Source organism: Ursus arctos, unplaced genomic scaffold, assembly GCF_023065955.2.
Source record: "Ursus arctos isolate Adak ecotype North America unplaced genomic scaffold, UrsArc2.0 scaffold_8, whole genome shotgun sequence".
Taxonomy (NCBI): domain Eukaryota; kingdom Metazoa; phylum Chordata; class Mammalia; order Carnivora; family Ursidae; genus Ursus; species Ursus arctos.
The window spans coordinates 15,309,955-15,325,688 of NW_026623100.1; the positions used below are offsets into that span (position 1 = coordinate 15,309,955).

General features: G+C 50.5%; 1 protein-coding gene across 1 annotated transcript in view; it reads left to right on the forward strand.

Annotated features, from left to right (window-relative positions):
- EPAS1 (endothelial PAS domain protein 1) overlaps nucleotides 1-15,734 on the forward strand; it is an 82,591-nt gene that overhangs the window by 60,816 nt on the left and 6,041 nt on the right. Inside the window, exons 7-11 of the mRNA XM_026486635.4 lie at nucleotides 7,329-7,435; nucleotides 12,488-12,635; nucleotides 13,286-13,500; nucleotides 14,770-14,960; nucleotides 15,428-15,538. Coding sequence (XP_026342420.2) covers nucleotides 7,329-7,435; nucleotides 12,488-12,635; nucleotides 13,286-13,500; nucleotides 14,770-14,960; nucleotides 15,428-15,538 — 772 coding nt within the window. The remainder of the gene's footprint in view (nucleotides 1-7,328; nucleotides 7,436-12,487; nucleotides 12,636-13,285; nucleotides 13,501-14,769; nucleotides 14,961-15,427; nucleotides 15,539-15,734) is intronic.

Sequence of the window (15,734 nt, forward strand, 5' to 3'; positions counted from 1 at the left end):
GTAGTGCGGGGGACGGTGTGAGCCCCCCTGAGTGAAGCCCATCCCTCACTTGACCCCACAAGCACTGGGAAGACCCTGCCGTCCAAGGAAAGAACTCACCATCTCTAGCTCATAGTAGGGATTTTTTTTTTAAGCTTAACACGTTGATCCTTGTTAAATTTAGGGAAGAAAATAATTCTCTGGGAAGAGTAATCTGAGGTTGTCCTCCATTCGTTACCTTGCTTTGAATGAGTTTCAGGTCATTTCCTGAAAGCAACGTTGCTTGGGATAGAAGAGGGGACAAAACCAGGAGGCATTGTCCCACCAGTGGCAGAAGAGGAAGCGGCCGCAGAACGGGGAGACCCCCGCGCGGACTGCTTGCGTCCTCTGGCTCAGAGCTGGTTGGCAGAGTCGATACTGGCTTGGAGGAACCTGTGATTTAGGGCTTTGTGACTCAGAGTGTGGAGGGCGATACTGCGTCTCAGTGCTGCTGGACACATTGCATTTTCAGCAAAATCTTGCCTTTCAAGAAACCTCATTACATGGCCCGAACTCGGAGTTCAGTGGCGCTGGAGGCGTGAGTGTACAGGCGCTGAAACACGCAGAATGCTGTGCCTCATGGAAGTTGTGTTTAATCGGTTAGCAGATTAGCTAACAAGGGCACGGACATGGCTTAGACAGTTTATAAAGTGACTATTTTAAGGCCTTAAGCCCTAAGTGCTATTTCTCTATTGCTTTGATGAAGACTGGGATTTTTTTGGTTTTGGTAGCTTGTTTTGTTTTCACTCTTTCATTAGAACGGGGCAAGGTGTGCACGCACACCCATGCACGCATGCGCCCTCTCTTTCTCTCTCTCTCCCCCGCCCCCCCCGTCTCTCTGTCTCCTTAATACCCTTCCAAGACCAATGCTTCAAAAACCAACACTACATACGATAGCTAATGGGGAGGGAGTGCTTTCCATTTTCCGTTAAACCTAGGAATTCACTCGATTTGATGACATGTAACACACATTGCGGGATGATGGTTTCCCACAAGAGGATAATTCTCCCATAAGGAAAACTGAAAGAATCTGATGAAAATAGAAGGCAATTGGAATCCACAAAATCATTTTAAAGCCAGTTTAGGACTTTTTCTTTGATATATGAAGACCACAGACAGAATTTAAAAAAGGGAGGGGTGAAAGAGAAAAGGGAAGGGAGACTGGAGAGAGAAGAGGGAAATAAAACAGAAGAGAGGAAAGCAGGCTGTGACCCTGCATTTGAACTCTTGGGTTCTCAGAGTCGCTGGAAGCTGGAACAACAGGTCTGAAGCATCTGGGGATAAGGAAGGGCACACGGATGGCTCAGAGTGCATTTGTCCCACTCCTCGTAATAAAGGGTCAGAGGACGGCCTCGGAGTAATTATCTAAAACATAGTAAACATCTTAAAAGTTAAATTCTATGACACTTCACGTCTGTCACATTTACGTGGATGTGGTTGACGGCTCTTAACGAGGGGAGCAATGCGGGGCAAGGCTAAAGGAGGATGTCCTGCTTACCACTGTGATCGATGGTGAGCTGTCTCCATTTATGACTCACACAGAGCCCTTCTACTCCCTTTCCTAAAGTACTGAGCAGCCCGTGAACAAACGTATTTACTGAGCACGTGCTACGTACCTCGTTAATCCTGTGCCAGAGACTATTCTATCAAAGACGTAAAAGAGCTTTTTCCTGATCTCCAAGAGTTTAGATAGTGATACACCTGCCACTTAAGGAACCACAGTGAATGGTACAAAATAGAGCATTCCTTTCCCTGGAAGGGGGGAAAGAGGTTATTCCCAAATCGTTTAACTCTAAAATGAGGTGGTTCTTAAATTCATGTGGAGGTGCCACCTAGTGGCGAAAGAGAGTCACTGTGAAGGGAGCCAGGCATGGGGAGGACGGGGCGGCTGTGTGATTCACGTAATCCCACTGTGATTTTGTCATTTGTAGGAGTCTTCCTGTATCTGAGAAATAAATTATCCAAGCAGATTGTATAGATAGGATCAGTACCAATAGGGAGAAAACAGTATCACCGTTCACAGTGAAAATTTCAGATTAACAAAGAGGGTCATGTAATCTTTACAGTTAAAGAAGCTGAAGGCAACCCTGTTTCGCCATTGGATTAAGGCCACATAGGGCATGCTCATACCAGAGGTTTAATAAATTGGATAGTTAAGATGCCTGCATTTCAAATTCTGTGGTTCAGATTTATGATGAATTCTTATATAAAGAAGTTGGGAAGAGTACAGATAATAATGAGAGAAGAGGGGGATCATAAAGAGAAGGTCACTGAAGAAAATTAGAGCCATGAGTTATAAGATACATACAATCAAAACACCTGGAAGGCAAGAGTTTTGAAATCTGGGAAGAAGATAGGCTAACTTCAGGCAAATTAGTAGTAAAAGATTATATACTCTCATTGCATAACGAGATACATTTAATAAATTATTTTTATTGTACTTTTTTTTAGAGGACGGGTGGCATTTTAAAATTCGGAGTGATATTTCAGATTAATACATTACATGTACTTTTTAGTTTCCCATATAGGATATCCTAAATATTTTTGCAGACCTACACTTTATTAGCTTTTCTGCACACATCTTATATGAGAGGGTAGAGCGAATTTCTCTAAATCCCTGAGTTAGAAGAAACTCTAAGTGCTCTCCTTGTGCGTCTGTGTCTCCTCCAAAGACAGTGTTCCGAAATCAACCCAGAGTTTGAGCACATATATAAGAAATGCTTAAATATTGTCCTGTCTAGTCTGTTCCAAATACTCCTGGAAGAGGCAGCTCTACAAATTCTCTTTGCAATTTAATCCACCTCATAATTCAAAAATCATTCCTTCTACGTGATCTGTTCCTCTCTTGCTACAATTCAAGGCAAGCGTCTTCTTCCTGCATGTGGGTCTCAAGGTGATACAAGGCCGCTGTGGCATTTGGTGGCACTCAGAGCAGGGTCAGTCCAGGATTGAGCCAGGGCAGCCTTCCTAGGTATAAAGTACCTGCAACACCTGTAACACGCCTGTAACACGTCACCCCGACAAGATGAAAATGGATTGTCCCTACAGAGTTGGTTGTATAGATTTCACATACCCACATAGCATCTGAGGAAAACCCAGGGCTTAAGTACTGCTGTTTAAAGCAAGCCAGCTCTGCGTAAGATTTCATTAAAGCAAAAGGCATCTCAAGCTGAGCGAGTGAGTAGTCTGGATCTGATTAAGGAGGTGCCGTGCCCAGGCTTATAAGCACCTATAGAAACCAAAATGAGCTGAACCAGGTGGTTGCCCGGGAGAGGCCATCGCCAGAAGGGTGGAAGGAAAAGAAAGCGGACTTTAATATAAGCACCGTTTATCAGCAAATGCGTTCTTTGAAAAACAAATAGGTGGCTACAAAGTCCTTAAAACTTTTATCCTCTTAAATAGTTTAAAACACTCTCTAGCCATCTTGTTTACGTGCTTAATTGACTTAGCAAGTCCTTCACGGGTGTTGGGAGCAGGGGTGACAACGAAGCCAGACCTCCTTTGACTGCAGGCAACAGCGTCGGCAGTCAGCGAGCTCGCGGCCAGGTCCCGCGTGCACCTGCGCTTTGGCGGTCTCCTGGGAAGAGGGGCGCATAGTCTTAGCTGGGCCTTTGCTGGACTCCCTCTGCCCCTTGAGGCAAGGGCACGGACACTGTAGCCGACAGAACCGTTTCCTTCCTGGCACTGGGGCACAGGGAGGCCATGCTGAAAAGAGCCTCTTAAGCACTAAGGGTAAAGGACAGTTGGCGGACGATGAGTAACGTTATGAAGACATCTCTAATTCTGAAGTCCAAAGCCCGGTGGTCGGACCCGCATATTTACTCGGTGTGACGCTTCAGAATATAATGACCTTTTTCCTCTATATTTTCTGTTCTCTTCCTCTTCCGTCTCTCTCTGCCTCCTACAGCCGACCTGTCTACATCTCTCTCCTCACCTCGTCCTTGATCTCTTTCTTCTTCTACTTCACTGTTACAGAGTGACCTCTGTTCTCGCTTCTGAAATCTGGTAAATGAAGCCCTTTTACATTTCTCACTTCTCAGAAACAGAACAGCCCTACTGAGTTGACTTTAAATTTATGGGTGACCCCAGACTGATTTTTTTTTTCCAGTGAGTCAGGGCTCTTAATTAGAAAGAAAGAAAAAAAATTCCCTGCCCCTGATGGAGAGAGCAGATGAAACTGTGTTATCACTGCCCAGCTCCGCAGGCTTCTCTGGGACCCGGGGAGATTAGCAGGGAAGGCCCTTCTGTGCTGTGGGAACTGACCCTATAAGCAAGCTGGGTTCATTGCCTCCCCGCTGGCGTCTGCGTGCCTGCGGATGGAGGCGAATGACCATTAGCTTCAAGTTGGGGTTTCCTGGCTTTGTGAAGTTTGACAACTCAAACGTTCTTCAATTGTGTTCGGGGTATGTGTATTTCCCAGTTTTTATAGTGGTCTGTTTAAAGGAATGGAGAAGGAGCCATTAAATATTTATTTTAGTTGACAAGATAAATGGAGGCCACTCCTGGGAAGCGAGCTGGCGATTCTGAAATCTAGGCTTGTTTGTCCACTTCCAAAACATGCCCATTGTGTGCCTTTGAATGCATGGTGCAGTAATTAGATTTTAAAGATGTTTTATTATGAGGCTGATTGTAATAAACATTTACTTTGAACATTTTAAAGATTCTAATCTTGAAGCAAAAGTTCATTTCTTCAGGGAGTGGTACCGTATCTTGTCCAGAATAGCCTCACTTTGGACGGTCTCTAGAAAATTCTAGCCCTACCCAGGAACAGAAGCAATGTATCTGGCAAATCAGCAAGCCTGGTAACAGCCAGCCCGCTGGTTCAATTCCTATTCCCAGGCTTAAGCTCGAAAGGCACTGGACCTGACAGGAAAATTATTTGGTTGTAGGGAAGGAAGGGCCAGGACGGTTCTACTGTCTCCTTGCTCTGCTCCAGTCTCGGCCATTGGGCACCAGCCCTGGGATCAGGCTGCCAAGGAACATATCTGTTGCCGACGAGTTCAGAGACCTCTCTGCTCTGGGCCAAGTGAGGGGACAGGTCTTCCTGGTCTGAGATCAGCAGGCTAGAGCAAGTGAACTCCTGGAATCTCGCTGGAAATCTCCACCAGGCTGAATCAGCTAGGCCTCAGCTGCTCAGCCCCTTTGGGCTACCCCTTGTTTGACAAAAGCTTTCACCCCTAAATCTCACTGAGGCAGAGAATTTTTCTCTTCGCTGACCATGCCAACACCAGGCATAGTTTCCAAGATGAAGGAAGGATGGACTAAATATCTGAACATCACGAGGGGTCCTGCTGAGAGCTGTGTGCGTGCATGTGTGTGTGTGTGTGTGTGTGTGTGTGCACGTGCGCACACGCACACACTCATGCACTGACATGCATTGGCACAGTTAATCACGTTCTGGGAGAGAAAGTAAAGCTTTATTGCCCAGATCCCTTAGCCGTGCTGGGGGAGGCAGGGCTCTGGTTGTACCTTGGGTCCCTAAGAGAGAATCAACCCACCGGTCAGCCACTCAAGTATTTACTGGGTACCTATTAGAGGGAAGGCCAAAGGAGAAAGTGGTCCCTGAATTTAGGGGTTGGCAGCCTAGGATGTGGGTAATTCTCTGTTATATGGGTTTGCCTATTAGGGCTTCATGAGAGGGAGACACCGCTGAGGGCTGGGGGAATGACAGAGGGCTCCGTGGGCCAGGCTGTGAGCTAGCCTTGCAGTCATCAGAGCTTGGAGAAGAGGGGCGAAGAGAAGACATCAAGGCTCTGTAGCAAGAATGGGTTTGCCGGGTGTGGGGAACTTTGAGGGGAGTGGTCTGCCAGGTTGCAGGATGTAAGACATGCTGCAGGATAGCCAAAATCACATTGCGTGGAAGCTGGAGACCAGATTCCGGAGGGTCCTGGAAGTTAGGCAGACTGTATTTACCCTGGGTCGTGGTAACGATAGTGGTCGATAGTGGTTGATAATAGGGAAAGCTGTAGATGCTTCAGAGGGGCAGGGCAAGAAGGAAGTAGGATTTCCATCCTATTTTAGGATGATTTATGCTGGCAGACATATGCAGAGGCCCTTTGGCCCTTTGGAGCAGGGAGAGAATAGAGACAGGAAACCAAGGAGCCCCTGCTCCTGCTCTCTGCTTTTGCTTTCCCCTCTGTGTTGTTAATTTCCAGCGTGGATAAGGGACGAGGCTGGACTCAGAAGTCATGCATTCTGAAATAGAGCTCATAATCGTAAGAGTATAGCATCACTTCTGACTTGTGGTAGGCCAAGTAAACAAGACAATGAGCCCATTAGAAAAACTGCCAGAGACAGTCAAGCTTACCAGAAATGATATTTAGGTGTGATGTGGGAAAGTGACTAAACTGGTGGTTCTTGGGTGGGGCTTCTTTATTTTAATGATTCTGGTACAGAGCAAAGAGTCCTGAGTGTTCAGTGATCCTTCATGGTTCTCCACATTTGTCTGTTTTCTGCCCACTTCCCATGAAACCCAGACACGTTACAGGATGAAGAAAGGGACACTTGGGACAGCCGAGCCCTGTCGTTTCAGAGCTGCCCATTTATCAGAGTGTAATGCGGAGGCACATTTCTAATACCTTGATTTTATATTTCTTCCTCTCAGCACTTCCTGCACATCCCCCTTTCCTTGAAATGGGGAGGAGCAGGTAAAGTACTATGGAAGGCAAGCCCCATGTCCAAGAAGTACCTGAGGTCACCAGGCAGGACCTGAGGAAAAGTACTCAGAGGAATGAAGATCAAACACAGGGCGGGCTCTCCTGCCTGCGGTTCCTCCCCACTTGCTGCCTACCTCACAGAGGCCGACTCCACACTCCTCCCCGCAGAGGCCACACCCTTTTCACTTTTCATTTATATCACCCAGGAGTAACATAAGCTCGATCTGGTAATCCGGAGCCCTGGCTTTCATTCTTGTTCCGTCCCCGGACACTCGTGTGGACAGCAACTGGACTGTCTGCTCTCCCTGGATCTCCCTCTTTGGCAAAAACCGGGAGGTGGAGGGTGTGAGAGCCCCTTCCAGGGGTTGTTGGGAGACTGGGTGTATGTGTATATTGGAGGTGAGGGATAGGGAATCCCCTGACTCTCCAAACGTGATTTCAGGAAGTGCAGGAAGAGCGGAGGTTGGGTGGAGCCATAACTGCAGATTGGCCACCATGTTTTTTTAACTTGGATGAATGGGATGAGCAGGAAGCCTGGCGTGTTTTCATCTGAACGTGTGCATTTGATTTACCTTCTGAATTTAGCTCCTTGAGCCCCTGCCCACGTTCATATAGTCTCTCTTCCCACATGGTTTTTTTTTTTTTTTAATTCAGAATCACAGAACTGGTTGGTTACCACCCCGAAGAGCTGCTTGGCCGCTCAGCCTATGAGTTCTACCATGCACTGGACTCGGAGAACATGACCAAAAGTCACCAGAACCGTAAGTTCCTGGAGTGCCGTGTGTGGCTCCCTTGTATCTGTGGAATATGACCTTGAGTGAGGTGTGACCAGAGAAGACCTGCTTTCCTCCTTCACAGAGCCACCACCTTATGTGGCAGACAAGACCTGTGCCCTCAGGATGGTTAGAGATCCGAGGCTGCCACCCACCCAGATGACAATGTCACGTAAATTAGGAAAAGGGCCGCTTCCTCCAGGGTGGGGGGGGGGACACACCCATGCCACGACCCACAGCTTAGAGAGTAGAAGGTGGGCTGAATGTCAGTCCCCTCATTCCATCTCCACCCAGCGCCCCAGGCAGCCAGCAGTTGGCACAACCCTGTGGGACAGCCCTATAGAGAGCAACACAAGAGGACACATAGTCAGCTGGGTTGGGGGCTATAGAGACAGGTACACCCGAGAAGAGGAGGCCTGGGAGAGTTCAGGAAAGGAGTGGACAGAGCCCTTGAGTTGGACCTTGAAGGATGGGGGAGGACGGGGCTCAACAGGTGAAGGTAGGGGGGCAGCAACTTCACAGAAGTGTCGCGGTCGGCCTCAGTTCTCCAGCAGCTCACTTGCTGGGTCAGAGAACTCAGTCAGAGTCTGTCCAGGCAAACCAGTACTGGCACATGGACACCGTGCTTTGCAGTTTGAAAGAAAACCTGAGTTATGAAAGGATCCTGGAACAGCACTGTCCAATAGAACTTTCTGTAAGGGAGATGTCCTGTATCTGCATGGTCCACATGAAATGTCTAGTGCACCTGAGGAACTGAATTTTTAAAATTTTAATTTTACTTAAATTTAAATCGCCACCCTTGGCTAGTGGCTACTCCATGGGACAGGGCAGCTCTAGAGCCTTCACTCGGCCATATTCCCTATGCAGCCTTCTGCCTGCAGACGATCCAGGACAGTCTCCTTGAATGCATGCAGCCCGTCGATATACAAGGAATCTGGGTCGATACCCCTATACCTGGCCCGCTGGGGGACATAGAAATTTATAGGATTGCTCCCCAGTGGAAGGAAAAGGAGGGCTGTGGGCTCTATGGGAGCACATGGCTCATCTCTTTAGCCTCAGTATCTAGCATAGTGTTTGATAAAATGTAGGCACTGAATCAGCGATAAACCTAAAGGCAACACACATATTTGGGAAAGAATGCTTCAAAAGAGGGCTGACAGTGGTGCAGACAGAGGTGCCGAGAGGATTCTAGGAGGACTAAAAATGGGTAAGGTAAGTCTAACAAGCTTGCCGGTGGCCCTGCTGGTCTTTGGCCCCCGGGATTAGCTGTGGCTTGGGGTGGCAGTGGAGAAAATGGAGATGCTGTTATTTGTCCATTGTTTCTAAATCCATCCTTAAACAGCTGGGCCCAGAGCAGCCAACAGATAAGCAACCCCACAAACTGTGAGTGCAGTTAATATCCTCTGATGGGTGAGATCCTGTCTTTCTAATTGGTCTCTGCTTTGTCCTCGTGACTTTGGGGTTTGAGCTGGCAGTACAACAGGGCTCCTTATGATATCTCAGAGAAGTTTTCACTATGCTGTCTGGCAAAAAACCAACCAACCAGCCTAGATTCAGCCCCATTCAGGGACCCAGAGAATGGGGGAGGGAGGCGAAGGTACCTTCGTGTGCCCGTGGATGTGACCCTAGCCTGCCCCAGCCGTGAAGCTGTAGGATGTGGTTCCAGTCTCCGTGCTGGGATTCCCCATGCTTTTCTGTTACACGGTGGTCCTTGCTCCCAAAGTCATCCCAACGCTGCAACTCCGGGACCTGGGTTCTGGCCCAGCTGACCCACGGATTCCCCAGGGCCTGGCTTTCTGGGCCTTTCCTCCTGTACGTGTAAAATTGGGGAAATGTCCAGCTTTTTTCCTCAGCCAAGGGTGAAGTCAAAGCAGGGGACTGTAGTAAAGGTTTCTGGGACTTCCCGGAAGACATTATTGTACTTTGTCTTCTGGGGTAGAAGAACTGAGGAAACTGCTATCAAAAGGGACAAAAACGATGACTTCTCACTAGGCATAGAAAAAGGATTTTCTCCTTCTTAAAAATCTTTGACCCTTAAGACAGAGCTGGGATAAACCTTTGTCTTATCAGTTTCCTGCTGACTCCAGGGGAAACATGGTGCTTTTTAATGAATCCATATATTGAAGCATTAGGCCCACTTAAAGGTGACTCACAACCCAAAGAGAAATCACAGGCTCCTGTCTTCCCCTGGTGGGGCCAAGTAAAGCTTCCCTGAGTTCAGCGGCCTCGTACCCAGCCAGCAAACCCAAATCCAGCAAAGGGAAGTCTGTGTGCGTTGGAAATTGGGTTAATGCCAGCTAAAACAGAAGCATCTATTTCTGTCTCTCCGTCTGTGTGTGTGTGTCATTGGGTTTGTGCAAATAAAGTTATACCACAGACTCGCACTAATGCGGCAGGGTAATTGGAGGCCCAACTTGGAGGCTGGTCCAGGTTTATACACCAGCATCCTGAGTTTCCACGTGAATGTGTGTCTTAGCCTGTGAACGTTTACTGTCGAAATGACTGGGGAAGCTCTGTCCTCAAACCAGATTTAGATAATTGAAAGCCATCATTTCCAAATGGATTAGTAATTTATACATCGTTACTCTCGGGGGTAGGGGTTGGGGAGAGTTGGGGGGGGCGGTTTCTCTTTGTTGTGTGAGGACATTATGTGCTCTTAGGAAAACAAGATTAAAGGCCATAAACGGCCTATCTACTAAGGAGCAGGCCCCTCACCCAGGCTGGCGTTAATGAACAGATGGTTAGAAAGCGGGCGTAATTATATTCTACGGCCAGAGCAGGCCCTCGCCTGCAATCACTAGAAATGCAGTTAAGACCTTTGCTTACTGTACTACTTAATCAAAAACAATACGAGCCCTGAACTTTGTCTGCATTAAGATCCGTCTAAATAAGTTAACTCCAGGCACTTGAAATTGTGCAAGAATCGTTTCTCTGCAGCCAGGGGAGCCTTAGTGGGGCACCTGAGGGGCCCCAGCGAGGACAGCAGTGATTTCTGGGGCCCAGGAGCCCGTGACGATGCAGGACCACAGCTGCAGCAAGTCGAGGCTTCCCAGTGAATGGCGGCATGGGGGTCGTAGTCAGAGAGTGCGGGGCTGGGAGTGCTGTTGTCCCGCTCAGACCACGTCGCTCTTGTCCTGCGTCGTGTTAAGCAGGTGACAGTCTGGCCTTAGTTCCTTCATGTCCAAAGCAGGTGATAGCTATCCTCTCTGCGGCCCAAGATGGTGTTCAGAGAGACTAGACCAGGGTGAGAGGCCACTTTGGAAAAGAACGTGGCAGCTGCTTACAAAGGAAGCATGTACTTAGCCGGTGACCTGGCCACCGCCCCCCTAGCTGCACCCACAATGTGTGTCCATACCAAGATGTGTACACCAATGTTTATAGCAGCGCTATTCATAATAACCACAAACACTGAAAACAACTTAAACATCCATCTACAGGTGAATGGATAAAGCAATTATGGTACCTCCATACAATGGAATACAACTCAGCAATAAAAAGGAACCCCGAAAACCTGCACCACCCTGAGGCACCTGGAAAGCATGCTGAGTGGAAAGGAGCCAGACGCTAGAGCGTACATACTCTTGTATGAGTCCACTCACATGCACATGGAGAGAAGAGCGACATGTAGAGACAGAAAACAGAGCAGGGGGAGCCTGGGACCAGGGGTGGCTCTGGGGATGAACTGGCAGGGGGCCTAAGGACTTCGGAGGCGGTGGGCTGCTGGGGCAGTTGTTTGCCTTTGATGGTGGTGATAGTTGCACGTGCATTTGTCCACACTGCACTCCTGGGACTGTATACTTAAGGCAGGTGCATTTTTAAATTGAAGGTTAACTAAACCTCACTGACGTCGATTTTAAAAATGAAACCCAGACCACAACAGCTTAGATTGGGAGTGTTAGATTTAGACTGTGATCCTGTCTGCTGTTTCCACTGAGGGGCCCTTTCAGCAAATCACCCAGGAGTTCTCAGCCTCAGTTTCTTCGGATGTAAACCAGGAATCACGATGGACACCTCGCGGTGTCGTTGCGTATTCCACAAGCCGAGGGTAACGCTAATCCTTATGGGCGACTTACGTGCCAGGCAGTTCTAATTGGCTTTGCAGCAATGAGTTCCTTGAGACAGCTTTGAACACTGCAAAGCACTGCACCCAAGTAAGTTACTACTTCCTGCACCTCGGAGGTAGGTGCTTGGTCAGTTTTTGAAGTGGGTAAAATGTGCCCACAAACACATACAGCTAAAGGACCACAAGCGGCACTAGTAGGAACCAAGCTGCTCTCCTTAGCCTCGCAAGGGTGGTGAATGGGGAGGTGGCTCCCGACTACCAGGAGAATGGAGTGCAATTCTCCGCGTTTACCGAGAATCTGGATATTCTCCCGTGGGGCCGCTCACGGTGTTCCCTACAGACCCGGGGAAGAGGGGGCTTTTCCTCTATAGCATTGTCGGGGAGGTTCGGTCAACATCTGCACCTGTCAGCCGGGCAGGCAGATACGGTCCTCAGTATGAACAGCTGTGGTATGCCGGCTAGCTAGTAACCATCATTACCATCATTACTGTTATTTTTATCAGTGCCTCATTTCGCAGATGAGGAAACCAAAATAAGAGGCAAAGTTCTTTTCCCAGAGTCCCCATGCCAGCCAGCTCCTAATGCTTCCATCGTGCCTCTTCCAATTCTCTCTGATTTGAAGAGTTTGGAGCTAGGATTCTGAAGAATGAATTCCCAAGGAATGAAAGTAGATGGACAGTTTGGAAAACTACCAGAAATTCTAACATTAGGAGACTTTAAAGAGATTTATTGATTCCTTTTTAATGAGAGCAGATGAAGCCTTCTGGACTAGGGAATGTGAGACACCTTCCCAGTGCTTTCCTACAGTAAAAGAAATGTTAAATGAGCATTTAGAATAATCTGGAAGAGGAAAGAAGTCATGAGGAGGTCCTTGCTATCCTGGTGCCCGGTCTTGTCTGTTTCCCCATAGACCGCCCTCCCCGTGAGGTCTCGCTCCCCAACCTCCCTGACCTGGGGCTCCGTTTCTCCTCCCCTAGTGTGCACCAAAGGGCAGGTGGTGAGCGGCCAGTACCGGATGCTTGCCAAGCACGGGGGCTACGTGTGGCTGGAGACCCAGGGGACAGTCATCTACAACCCTCGCAACCTGCAGCCCCAGTGCATCATGTGTGTGAACTACGTCCTGAGGTAAGCCTGGGACGGCCGCAGGGCTGGGTGTGTAGGATGCCTGAGCTCCCCGGACCAAGGGCAGCGGGCCGAGGGCACGCAGACCTGCCTGAACCCAGGCACTGCCTCTGCCAGCTCTTGGTGCCAATCTTCCGGGCCCCGAGGATGTTCATGGCTGTCTTGGGAGCGATAGGACGCCTGGGGTTGCCCCTTCCCGTTACTTTTTTTTTCTGTGTCTTTCCCCATCTGTCATCTGTGTCATGCCTCTGACCCACGTGGGGGGGGTAGGTATCATAGTTGTCACTTAATGAGTATTATCCAAACGGGGAACGAGGAAAGAGAAATTGCTCGAGCTTTCCAGGAGAAGATGTAACAGCTCCACTCCATAGTGCCTGGGGAGGAAGTTGGAGATGGTCACACCCGTGTACGCCATGTAGTGCACGTGCAGTAATAAAACAGCATCCCAGAGACACCCCATCCCAGAGCACACTCGGGGCTGCTGCCTCCAGGACTCCAAACTTCACCGTGTGGCTCTTTACATGATGCTGGCACGGCGTCCATACCCGTGTTGTCGGCTGGGAGGGTTAGCTGTCTGGTTTTCCATATGTCCCGGGGTATAAAGGATTTTGCTAGAAAATGTGGAAGGTCTGGAGCACTTCTTGTCCCATCAGTGAGATCGAGAAGAACGACGTGGTGTTCTCCATGGACCAGACGGAATCCCTGTTCAAGCCCCACTTGATGGCCATGAACAGCATCTTCGACAACAGTGGTGAGGTGGCCGCGCCTGACAAGAATAACTACCTGTTCACCAAGCTGAAGGAGGAGCCCGAGGAGCTGGCCCAGCTGGCGCCCACTGCAGGAGATGTCATTGTCTCTCTGGATTTCGGTGGGTGCTGCTTAGCCGGGCAGGGGGCCCGCTGAGCCCTGTCTGGGTGGGAGGAGGTTCTTACTGGAACAGGCCTCCCTGGCTTCAGCATTTCCTCAACCCCTGCCCCTTCCCTGGTCCTGTGAGTCCCTGTGGGTGGCCAGACCCTGTGCCGAGCGCCAGAGCACAACGTGCCTCCCGGGGGGAGTAAGAGGGTCCCACCTCGGACTTTGCGAAGTGCTGGATGGGCGGGGCTGTGGGTTCTCTCTGCCGAGGAGTCAGCGGACTCTCCATCAGGGGCCGAGGGAGAGTCCGACGTGAGGGAGGGGCAGCAAGAGAGATGCTCTGAGGCTGCTGCCGTGTTTTCACAGAGAGGGCAGCTCTCCCTCTGGGCCTTGAAGGACAGATTGCTCATTTAGGTACAGGGCCAGGCTGAAAGAGTAAGAGAAATAATTCCAGAAATGCGGGTGGAGAAAAGACACTGGCCCAGGAGGAAGCCCTCATATGCACTGTTTCTTTAAAATGCTGGCCTGGCCACGGGCCACCTGGGCGGCTCAGTCGGTGAAGCATCTGACTCTTGATTTCCGCTCAGGTCATGATCTCAGGGTCGTGAGATCGAGCCCCATGTTGGGCTCTGTGCTGGATGTGGAGCCTGCTGGAGATTCTCTCTCCCTCTGCCCCTCCCCCCACCCTGTGCATGCACTCTAAAAAAAAATTTAAATGTTGGCATGTCCAGCTGTGTGTCCCATGGCCCCAGGTAGAGTTTTCGCCCCTTGTCCCCCTTCTATGCTGGAAACACCTTCAGTGTGTACCTGGGAAGCCCCTTGCTTCCCATCACCCTCTCCAGCCTCGTGTGCCTGCCCCAGGGCCAGCAGCACCTCCCCCTGCTCCCCCCACACCGGCTTGGCCCCTTTAGAAGGGCTCTGGAGAGGCCGCGTGGGGATTGCAGCTGCCCCGGGACGAGAAGTCTCACAGCGGCCCTGTGTTGTGGCAGTACTGAGACAAACTGCCCTGTTTTATACCCTCCTCCTCATGGACCCCTTGTCAAGGAAGCGGGTCCTAGTACCTGTAGTCTCTGACAAGGAAATGCTCCAGGAGGGTGCTTCCTTCCAAGGGAGGCAGCTCGGGCCTCCAGTCCCGGTTAGGGGCCTGTAGTTGCAGCCAAGCCTCGGAGGCTGAAGGCCTAGCCCCAGGCAGGCTTGCAGACCCTCCTAGGACCTTCCTGCATCCTCCGGGCTTTCTCTGCCCAGCGGGTGTGGGTGGTAACCAGCCAGGCCCTTGTCTCCACAGGGAGCCAGAGCTTCGAGGAGCCCTCCTCCTACAGCAACACCCTCCTGCCCCCAAGCCAGCCGTGGCCCAGAGAGCCGAGGAGCCACAGCACCCAGAGCGAGGCCGGGAGCCTGCCCGCCTTCACCGTGCCCCAAGCGGCGTCCGGGAGCGCCACGCCAAGTGCCACCAGCAGCAGCAGCAGCTGCTCCACGGTGAGCACCCCGCCTTGGGGTGAGGACATGGAAAGGCCGGGCTGCCCCCTTTGGCCGCTGCAGGACAGCTGAGTAGACAGCCCAGATAGGAATACTGCCCTCATGCCCCTTGAGTTATCCCGGAGTCCCCTAGGGCGCTGTTCCAGCTGGGTGCTGTTACTCTGTGTGCACCCCCATCTCAATGCTAAGTTCCTTGAAGAGGGGGGCTGAGTGGCATACAGCTTTGAGCCCGTAGCTCAGTCCCTGGGCAGGGCAGTCACCGTCCTGCTCAGGGCAGAGAGCTGTACGGTTTCCAGAGCCCCACCGGCCTCGGCCTCCTTGTAAGGAGTGGTCCCTCTACACATGCTTGTTCCGTGGACTGGAGTTGAATGAATCTGTGAGTCCAGAAATGTACTGCTTTCACCTCGGACTTCTGGGGAGACCAGTGCCCTACTCTTGACTTAGTCACTCTCCTTCCTGGCCCCCAGCCTAGCAGCCCCGGAGACTATTACACATCCCTGAATGATGATCTGAGGATTGAAGTGATCGAGAAGCTCTTCACCATGGATACAGAGGCAAAGGACCAGGGCAGCACCCAGGTACATGGGCCATGCCTGCCCGCTGGTGGGCGGCGAAGGCTCACGCCCATTCTTGCAGCCCTGTCCCTTCATCGCAGACACTAGTGGGGGCGCTTGGCCAAGGCCCTGGTCTTAAATGGGAAATAGAGCCTGTGGTGGTCCCCTTCTCCCACCTCTGCCCTCTGCTTTGCATGCCCAATCCAGCTCGTGCAAACTA